The sequence below is a fragment of the Clinocottus analis genome, unplaced genomic scaffold, assembly GCF_023055335.1.
Source record: "Clinocottus analis isolate CAN_PGR_092001 unplaced genomic scaffold, fCliAna1.0.p SCAF_5, whole genome shotgun sequence".
NCBI lineage: Eukaryota > Metazoa > Chordata > Actinopteri > Perciformes > Cottidae > Clinocottus > Clinocottus analis.
In genome coordinates, this window is record NW_027176207.1 from 10,256,213 (window position 1) to 10,266,911 (window position 10,699).

Genomic DNA, 10,699 nt, shown 5'->3' on the forward strand with positions numbered 1-10,699 from the left:
ACTTCCAGCATGAAAAGTATCTATCTATATATATCGATATGTATATTTGAGGAAAACAAATAATCAAGTAGGATTCCAAACAGGTGAGACGCTGATCTTTAGTAGAATTGTTAGAATGGGGAGAGTGGTTGTCCTGAGACCGCAAGGTTCAAGGTCCGATCCCTGGTCTCATAGTTCGCATGTCGAAGAGTCCTTGAGCAAGACACTGAACCCCCAGTTGCTCCCTGGGCGCATCAGTGCAGGCCACTGCTACCTAAATTGCTACAGATAGGTTAAGTGCTATTGATTGTGCCGGCCTTCTTAACCAGTTTGTTAAGTCTGCTGGTGTCACCAGCTCCAATGCTGCTCCCCAAGCAGCCAATGGCAGAGTCCAGAGCGCTGGCCTCAACTGAAGGGTAGAACCTCTCCAACATCTTGCTGCACACACATTGAAAGATCGAAGCTTCCTCAAGAAAAAGTCTACTCAGGTTGAGGTCGTAGCAGTCCTGCAGGACACCAGCCAGCTGGATGGCGCAGATCTTTATGTCCTTGGGGCTGATCCCATCAGCTATTGAGTTAAAAATACACAGAGAAAAAAAAAAAGAAAAAAAAAGTCATAACTTGTTTTTAACTTGTTTTTAGGGAAAAATTAGAATGTAGTGTATGTGGAAAAAAATAAATAAAATAGTTATAACTTTGAATCTGTTTAGGCCAGCAGAGTAGGTTTAGCTGGCCCTGAGTGCCATAATTATTTATAATACATTTTATTCTTATGGCAGTCTAACTACAGGCACTTTGCATGGTAAAAACTATAGAACAACAAAACTAGAAAGGACAGTAGTACCAGCAGTGAGATGTGTTATTAAGGTTATCGTTTGTAAGTGTGAAATTTTACACACACACAAAAAGTGTTGCTTTTTTATTTAAATCATCAATGCTGACCCACAGACGCCAGCAGAAGGAGTTTAATTTGGCCCTTGGGAATTGAGGGTCAGAACAGAGATGACCTTTGAGGTTTTCACATCCTGTTTCAACCGCCTTTGGCCAAAAGCATAGTACCTGCTTCAACTGAAAGTTTCTTCACTCTTACACAACAAATATGCACTTTGTACTCACTAACAAACCACTTGTACATAACCTGAAACAAGTTGCCACCATCAGATTTGACATTCCCTCAGGTCCCCTCTATTATTGGCTAACTTTGATCTTCAGAGAGAGAAAACCAGTGAGACATAAGACTGGAGGGCCAGCGGCACCAAACCATGCAATTTCAGAGCAGCAGAATCTCCTCTCAGTTTTCTTCTGGTAATATTAACCTCTAAAACCCTTTTTCTTTAAAGCATATACTCATACTTTAAAAATTAATTTTAAGAATGCTAAAGAAACTGATTAGTCCATTGATATTTAGCACTCAATATTTGGTAATTAAATCCACATTGAGTTAGACAAATTAACTAATTTCCACAAATCCATTATGGAACAATGTTTGACCTAAAAGCACTTCTTTAAAATGTAGAATGTGCCGTTGTTACATTGAAAATAAACAATGGGCATTGAATGTAAAATCATTTTATCTTAAGAAGTCATTTTCTGCCGGCCTTCCTTGCTTACCTTATTTACATATTTCGCAGTTAAACATTTATGCATTCTTTATAGCAGTTCGTCCTGACTAAAGTAAGCGGCACATGATCGGTCTTTTTTGTGTAGTAGTAGAGTCAAATAGGTCACCTGAGACTTGCTGGCTCATGAGCACAGGTGCAATCACTCAGCTTGATTGCTGAAAAGAACATGAAGCTGGTAACAGGCATTCATCAATGAAATATATTGTTTGTGATCTTTATCGACACTTCAAAATGTAAACAGGAAAATTGTTGTTTATTGGTACGTATTGCAGAATGTTGCACATGCATAACATCTTATTTATTGTTCAGATGAAATCCAGACCAGAATTGAGCCAATCCACTAATTGATAATGTTATCACATGCACTTCAGGCCAAAGCCACAGACATTTCTAATGTTTTCAATCTGCTAAAAAAGTCACAAATCGAAAGAAAAAATAATGAAAAAGAAAAATTAATTAATTAGAAGAATATTTCAGATTAATAATTAAAACCAGTGAATGTAAATTGAGGTATTTCAGAATTGTTTCTATAGTACTAAATAGTTTCTATTTGTATTTCAAACAAAGCATTTGATATGAGGACAGTTGCAATCTGACAAAAATCCCTCACAAAATAATTACATGTCCAATAGTGGGTGATCAGCAATATGGGAATAGCTTAATGACCACAGGTGTTTTCAATTAAACAATTTTGAACAACCAATCAGGAGAGGCCGCACCCAACCATGTGGGTATAAGAGCTGAAGGTAAGCATGCAGATCCTGTATCTCCTTGTTGCTTCTGCACATCCTGAAACAAACATGGCAGCTGCAGGTCTCCAGATTTTGGGTGTCTTTTTGGCAACAGTTGGCTTTCTGGGCGATGTCATCATCTGCGCCCTGCCCATGTGGAAGGTGTCTGCTTTCATCGGGAACAACATAGTGACGGCGCAGACCTTTTGGGAGGGCCTGTGGATGAACTGTGTGATGCAGAGCACCGGACAGATGCAGTGCAAGGTGTACGACTCCCTGCTGGCGCTCCCTAGTGACCTGCAGGCAGCCCGGGCCCTCGTCGTGATCTCCATCCTGATCGTCTTGATGGGAATCCTGCTTTCTGTCGTAGGCGGAAAATGCACCAACTGCGTTGAAGATGAAGTGGCCAAGAGCAAGGTCGCGATCGCTGCGGGGGTGTTCTTCATCGTCGGTGGCATCATGTGCCTGATACCCGTCTGCTGGTCTGCGCACGTGGTCATCAGAAACTTCTACAACCCCATTATGGTCGATGCGCAGAGGCGGGAGCTTGGAGCGTCGCTCTTCATCGGTTGGGGATCAGCAGGACTCTTGTTGATTGGAGGGGCACTTTTGTGCTGCCAGTGCCCGAAGCGCAAAGATGGCAAATACTTGGTCAAATATTCTGCCCCACGAACGGCATCCAGCCGAGGAGCTTATGTTTAAAGGTCTCGCTCTACTAATCTGGATTGAACTATTCAAAGTAATGTTTTATGCTCTTTAACTTAAGATTTTCGGTTTTACTGATTTTTGATTTTAATAAATTCCACATTGATTGCCATTGTGTGATGTCCTGAGTGAGCACTTTACAGTTTTTAAGCCGGTGGTTTATAATAAGACTTAATTCTTGACTGCTGTAAACCTAGTAGTCTTTAGTTTTCCTAAAGACTTGATGGTTTAACTGTCTAAAACCGTTGTCACACATGCGGGCCGAATCCAGCCCACCATGACGTCTAGCTCGCTCGCTGGATGACTGTAAAATAACACCAGCGAAGGCTTTTGCCACCGTTGGCCTAACCAGGAATACTCTGATGGCTTGGATTGCCTAAAGTCATTTGTTGTATTTCCAGTTGCACTTGATCAATGACCTTACAGATGTCACTAACTTCAGTCATTTGTGGTGTTTTTGCAGTCACCAAGGAGTTCTTTGAGTTTGTAATAGACAGCGCTAAAAGTGGTGGTTCAAACTGCTTTGTGACCCTTTGATGTCAAACAAGTGAGAAAGCCAGGGTATCTGCAGAGAGCTTAGGCCAATAAACAGTGGGCTGATGTCTGTTTCTACTTTATTGTAGAAAGACCTTTTTAAATAAGGTTTATAATCCCAATATCTTCAGAAATTAAAGTCATACTATAATTTTACTGGTCTGGCCCACTTGAGATCAAAATGGGCAGCATGTGGGCTTCTTACAATGAGTTTGGCACCCCTTGTCTAAAAGCTGGATGAAGTATTTGCCATGGTTATGTAAATCTAATTTTAAGTCTTTCAAAGACCTTTATACATGGGAGACACACGTGCTGTTATGTCCCAGTGAACTAGCACGGCTAATACTATCTGAATCACTGACTCTTAAGTGAGCACTAAATTTATTTTTTTGTATCTGGAATACTTTCACTGGGATTTCCCCACCTGATATACCCAGCAAACATTTTATTAGCACAGGTGCTATTAACAATGATGAATGTTTATAAAAATGGCTACTAGTGAGCCAACATGCACAATAAGATTTATTACATTTTAGATTAATAATTAAAACAAGGATGTGAATTGAGGTATTTCAGAAATTATTTTCAGTGCAATCTCACAGAAATCTCTAAAAAATCATTGTTTGAATAACCAATAGTGGATGATCAACAATATGGGACTAGCTTAGTGACCACAGGTGTTTTCAATTTGAACAATTTTGAACAACCAATCAGGAGAGGCCGAATCCTACCATGTGGGTATAAGAGCTGCAAGTGAGCATCCAGATCCCTTATCTCCTTGTTGCTTCTGCACATCCTGAAACAAACATGGCAGCTGCAGGTCTCCAGATTTTGGGTGTCTTTTTGGCAACAGTTGGCTTTCTGGGCGACGTCATCATCTGCGCCCTGCCCATGTGGAAGGTGTCTGCTTTCATCGGGAACAACATAGTGACGGCGCAGACCTTTTGGGAGGGCCTGTGGATGAACTGTGTGATGCAGAGCACCGGACAGATGCAGTGCAAGGTGTACGACTCCCTGCTGGCGCTCCCTAGTGACCTGCAGGCAGCCCGGGCCCTCGTCGTGATCTCCATCCTGATCGTCTTGATGGGAATCCTGCTTTCTGTCGTAGGCGGAAAATGCACCAACTGCATTGAAGATGAAGAGGCCAAGAGCAAGGTTGCGATCGCAGCGGGGGTGTTCTTCATCGTCGGTGGCATCATGTGCCTGATCCCCGTCTGCTGGTCTGCGCACGTGGTCATCAGAAACTTCTACAACCCCATCATGGTCGATGCGCAGAAGAGGGAGCTTGGAGCGTCGCTCTTCATCGGTTGGGGATCAGCAGGACTCTTGTTGATTGGTGGGGCACTTTTGTGCTGCCAGTGCAAACAGCGCAAAGATGGCAAATACTCAGTCAAATATTCTGCCCCACGAACGGCAGCTAGCGGAGGAGCTTATGTTTAAATGTCTTGCTCTGGGAAACTGGACGGAACTCTTCAAAGTACTTTTGATGCTCCTTTTTTTTTTAATTTTTTTTTTTTAAAGGTTGTTTTTACAGATTTTTGTTTTTAATAAATTAAATTTAGATTATAATTCCCTTGTTTGTGACGTGTCTTGAGTGAACTTTAGTGTTTAAGATGGTTTAAAAAAGTATTAGTACTTGGCTGCCTAGATGTTAGTGTTCCTAAAGACTTGCCGGGTTAAGGATTTAAGAAGGGTGTGAAAATTATGCCAGGATTTGTGTAAACTAATGCAATAGGTCTTTAAAAACCTTCACACATGGTAGGAGAAACACATGCTACTCTTTCTGGCAGTCTGAGCTAGCATGCCTAATCTGAATCACTATGTGAGCACCAGCTTCATGTATCTGAAAGGCTCCCATTAAACCACATGCTGTTAGGTGAGTTTTGTTACCGTTGGACAGAGACTTTAAGTGTTTTAATGTTGAGTGATGCTTTCTGTGGCTGCATATTTACTGCAAAGACTGGAGTGGAATTGATCTCAGCAAGAAAGTGTATTTTTGCAAAATGGCAAACTATTCCTGCATGTAGTTTAGAAATTCATTCCAGTATTCAAGAACTTTTGGACAGGCGGTGTGTGTGTGATTAATCTGCACTACTTACCAAACCCAGATGACACTTCACTATCCAAGTTCCTATTATTATATAATCAACTTCTAGTGACTGTGTGATTTATACTCGCATTTATCAGTATGCTTTATTCCTTTAAAGCTCTGTACAATTTTTTTTTTTTAAACTTTATGCGTTCATTTAAAATTTCAGGATTCAAAATGTTCAATTAAAGTCTGACTGGAAGATAGGTGACAGTTGACCTTTTCTGAAAATGGTTCAAATTGGTGCTTCGATCCATTAAAAATGTGTGATTTAAGCTTTTTCTATTGGGTCACAAAGACAGTCTTTCATACATGAGCGCCTTTGTTCACTCCTCCTACTTATTCATTGTGAGCAGGAATCAGGACAAGCAGGAAACCTGATCTACAAACTAGCAAAGTCCCCTCCCTGTTGCTCACTGTTCCTTCACCTCCAGCGCAAAACACAACCACTGCTGTTTACGGCACGCAAAAGCTTGTGGTAAAAATGATCTCCAGCTCATCTAAAGGTGGGTTTTGTTGCCGTCTTTGACTTTTTGGCAAAACATTAAATACATGCCTTGGATCTCTTTTTTGGCAAGATGCAGACGCAGCTCGTTGGTGTGTGTTTGGCAATCGTCGGCTTTCTCGGCACCATCCTCATCTGCGGACTGCCCATGTGGAAAGTGACAGCGTTTGTTGGAGCCAACATCATCACCTCGCAGGTCTTCTGGGAAGGTTTATGGATGAATTGTGTGATCCAGAGTACGGGCCAGTCGCAGTGTAAGGCCTACGACTCCGTTCTGGCTTTACCACAGGATCTGCAGGCTTCCAGGGCTCTAATCTGCGTCTCCATTGCTGTCAGCGTGGTGGCCATAGGGCTCGCTGTGGTCGGGGCCCGCTGCACCAACTTCTATTCAAGGGACTGGCTGACCAAGGCCAACATTGGCCTGGCTGGAGGTTTGGTGTTTGTTTTAGCAGGGCTCCTCTGCATTGTTCCTGTCAGCCTGTCGGCTTACAGCATCATCACAGGTTTCTACAACCCGCTGCCCACCTCGGAGAGGAGGGGAGAGCTCGGGGCTTCCATATACGTGGGCTGGGCGTCTGGACTTCTGCTCATCATTGGAGGAGGGGTGTTGTGTAGCACCTACCGATGCTGAGGATGAGGAGAAGACACGTCAACGCCACCATTTGAAAATGTGCACTAATGTGTTTCCTGTGATGGACTTTGTTTTGGATTACAGCTTCTTTTTATAACTTTTATTTCAACTGTAGTTAAATGCAGTATTTTGACTTTTTACAGTAATCAATTTAAAATATGAAATAGTGTAACAGAGTATAAATCGCACGACCAGGATCTGTAGCTGTTTTTATTTTTTAAATGAAGGATGATAAAAAAAATGAAGTTTGGTTAAGCCAGTAGTTGTGTAAATGTGATATTTTAGGATGTCAATTGAAAAAAAAAAACATCAAAGTATGTGATTGTGTTTGTATATGCAATGCACATTATGAATGCTGCAAGAGTACACAATTGATATACATTTAAAGATCACTGGTGTCACGTTTATTATAATAGTATTTTATAAATGCCAGTGAAATGTGTCTCTGCAACAATACTGTTTTACTTATTTGTGCTAAATCAGTTATACAGTTAAATAAATCAGCTAAAAAAGTTATAATTACTCTTATCACACAACAGTTAAGACATGAGATTGAACAATAATTTTGCTGCTGTTAGACACATTTTTTTATGTAGCCAAGTGGGGGGAGCCTTTAATGTTTGTACCATAACTAATAAATTCAACTTTTGTATTTTTGTACACAAATTCAGCAAGTTCTTTATGTCACATTATTTATTTTTAAATGTTTAGCATTTGGCAAGTTAAAAAAGTTGCTTTGATAAAAAAGATTCTCTGCAGGCATTAATGATGCCCATGAAGAGACACATATGTTGCTTTGGGACCCTTTTAACGACACACTACTTCAGAGAATAAAACCTGTAAAACTGGATTTGGTTCTCGCTCAGAGGTGTTTGAATATACTCTCTGTATATTTACAGATCGCTCACAAGTCTCCTCAACATTTGCATATCTCTGTTGATTTTTGTCATCTGACCACTGTACATAACAGCAAACACAAGCAGCTCGCTCTCTATTTCAGCAAAAGCTTTTTCTAAAATAGAGAGTGAGCTGCTCGCGTCTGCTGTTATTGTTAGCTGTCACGTTCTGTTAAGCACAGTGGGTATTTTTAGGTAAATTCGTTTGGGTTTTACTAACGAATATTTTCCAATGGGAGGGCAGGGCCGGCAGGTCGGGGGTCTGGCACTGGTTCTGTTGGGTGTTTTAGGAGTGTGTTTGCTCTGTGGACTGCCTATGTGGCGGGAGACGTCTTTTGTGGGAGCAAATATCGTGACGGCTCAAACGGTAAGTCTATACACAAAGAAAAATTAAAAACAAAACACTAAATAAACCTTCCAGACTGAAAATAAGGTGGTTAGAATCTGCAAAGCTGAAAGTGGGAAGAGTGTATATCGTTATTAATGTTATTTTTTGCAGTTAACCTTTTAAGGTTAACCTTTTAAAAAGGTTAAAAAAAGAGGCTCGGTGTTTAAAAGGTTAAATGCTGGATTGATTTTGTCAATTATACCTCACTTTAAGAAACTTACAAAATAACTTACCAAAAAATGTAATACTAAAAGACATCACATTTATGTTTTATTCTGCTTCAACACCAAGCATAACTGAGCATATGTTGCTTCTGTATTCAGACTTTATAGACCATCTCAACTATGTCAAAACTTAATGAACATCTTGTCCAGTTTTTAAAACTTGCTTATGCTCTGTCTCTTAGGTCTGGGATGGTCTGTGGCTCCATTGTATCCTTCAGGCCACAGGTCAGATGCAGTGCAAGAGACACACAAAATCCATCACTTTGACCGTTGACATCCAGGCTGGACGAGCCCTCATATTGATCTCCATCCTTGCTGGCTTCCTGGGCTTCATTGTCACCCTCGGAGGAGGAGGCATAGTCAATAGGGGCGCTCCATCGGATCCCTTAGAGTCTTCGGACAACTCTTCCTCCATAAAAAAGGTGCTGATGTTGTATTTGGGTGTTTTGGGATCTGCAAGGCAATGCTGTAAAAATATTCATTGTGGCAAGGACTTTCTTTCAGTTTTTAATAGTCATCAAAACAATGAAAATAGAGCCATGGGGGAATATTAGCTGTGTGTTATTGATCCGGTATGTTAGTTAGTTTGTTGCAATTTACAGAAACACAAATGTATTTACAATATGTGCCATATGTAGGATTAACACCAATTGTTTAAGACCTTTACCCATTGTCCTTTTGTAAAGCAGAGCCTCAAAATTAAGTAAAAATGCTGGAGCCACCTCAATGCCTTTTAATATTTTGTTTTGTTGGTGTTTAGTAAATTTGTTTTGTTATATGTATCACTAAACACTGTTTAGTGATACATACAACAAAACAAGTGTGTAAATACATCAAATTACCACAAACTAATTGTCAACAGTGAACCTGGCTTTTGGTGGTCTGGTGTTTGAGGGCAATAAGTAGACTGGTTCGTAACTCTGCACCTCAAAATCACCTTTAAATAAAGAGTTGCTCGGAGTGGTTTGGACATTGAAAAAAACACATTTTCGCTACTTTTTATGGTAAAAAGGCGAAGTAGCCGACTCTTCTTTCAAAGTCCAGTGCATGGAAGGTTCAAAGTCGTTGCCACGCCTTGACAGTGGACAATTGCCAGTAAAAAAAAGTCCTTCTGGAATAAATGAACAATGTGTGGGTAAAACTATATGTGTGTTAATAGCAAATTAAAGCCTATATGGGTTTGAATATGTCTGACTTTAGCAGCTCCTGCAGCAAAAATACACTTTTAAGGCAATTTCCACTGCGTTCATCATTTTGAATATATTGTAGTCCCGAACCTTCTGCCCAAAATCACTGATCATTGACATATTGTTTATCCAGGCGTGTCTGCTGGGTGGAGCTCTGTGTGTCTTCGCTGGCATCCTGTGCCTGGTGTCAGTCAGCTGGTCCGCAGCAACAACCATCTCATACTACAATGACCCCTTTGTGATTGCGGCCATGAAGCGAGAGGTGGGCTCCTCCATCTACATCGGCTGGGCCTCCTCTGTGCTGCTCCTCCTCGGCGGTGGTCTGATCTGCTTCGTCTGTGGGGAGAAGGAGAGAACCCCACCTTCAAACTACTCCTACATGCCAAACAGCGCCTACAGTCAGTACAGTGACACTGCATCTCGCGCCGCTCTGAGCTCTGATGTCATGGGACCAAACATCTCGAGGATGTTTGACCGACGTACGTCAAGTATGTTGGAGCCCGTCGCCCAATTGCATGAGCATAACTCCCTGAATAGAGCTCAGCGTGGGCAGTTTAATCAGCCTCAAGGGACACAACCAAGATCTGAGCAGGGGATGTTTGGCCGTAATCCGTCAAACAGATCACGGACACCAGATAAAGGGAAGGCTTTACTCATGGGAATGGAGCCAAATCTGGTGCGTGACCTTCCCAGCAGAGCCACAACAGTACCCAGTGAATATTTTTACAATATGGTCTAAATCTGTGTGTGTGTGTGTGTGTGGATCTGCATGGATCAGTGCTCTGAGAATGACTGAATACAATAATCACTTAACTGTGGTCACTGTTTACATGTTGAGCAGTTACGCTCACTTTTTCTTTTTGGAGGGACCTGTAAAGCTTTTTTTTTTTTAACATTTTTTATACTCATGATACGTGACTTATATTGACAGTGTAAAGTAAGATTATTTTAACAACTGTGAAGCTACTTATGCGGAAATAAAAGGGTGAAACCGTATTTTCAGGGCTTTCAACACATATTTTATCAAATAGAGTTTCTTTGAATTATTTTCTTTTATCTTTATCAACACGAAGGAACATGCACACATTTGGAGATATTGTTGCGATACGTGTCGCGATTATAAAATGCAGATTTAAGATTGCATGTTTAGTTTGTTTTTTTGAGATATGTATTAAAAAGCAGGACACATATGATATTGTATCAAGTTA

At 40.9% G+C, this 10,699-nt stretch overlaps 2 protein-coding genes across 2 annotated transcripts; both read left to right on the forward strand.

Moving 5' to 3' along the window:
• Positions 1–2,401: 2,401 nt before the first annotated feature.
• LOC137803026 (claudin-like protein ZF-A89) lies at positions 2,402–5,011 on the forward strand. The gene is made up of 2 exons (XM_068601277.1): positions 2,402–2,900; positions 4,392–5,011. The coding sequence occupies exons 1-2, from the start codon at positions 2,402–2,404 to the stop codon at positions 5,009–5,011; spliced, it is 1,119 nt and encodes a 372-aa protein (XP_068457378.1).
• Positions 5,012–6,238: 1,227 nt separating this feature from the next.
• On the forward strand, positions 6,239–6,818 carry LOC137802175 (claudin-4-like). The gene has a single exon (XM_068599812.1). The coding sequence runs from the start codon at positions 6,239–6,241 to the stop codon at positions 6,794–6,796; it is 558 nt and encodes a 185-aa protein (XP_068455913.1). The 3' UTR covers positions 6,797–6,818.
• The last annotated feature ends 3,881 nt before the right edge of the window (positions 6,819–10,699 follow it).

Coding starts and splice junctions, on each gene's coding strand:
- LOC137803026 (XM_068601277.1), top strand. CDS start 2,402: ATGGCAGCTGCAGGTCTCCAGATTTTGGGTGTCTTTTTGGCAACAGTT. Junction 2,901..4,391: donor TGGAGCGTCGCTCTTCATCG/GTTGGGGATCAG, acceptor TGGCAGCTGCAG/GTCTCCAGATTTTGGGTGTC.
- LOC137802175 (XM_068599812.1), top strand. CDS start 6,239: ATGCAGACGCAGCTCGTTGGTGTGTGTTTGGCAATCGTCGGCTTTCTC.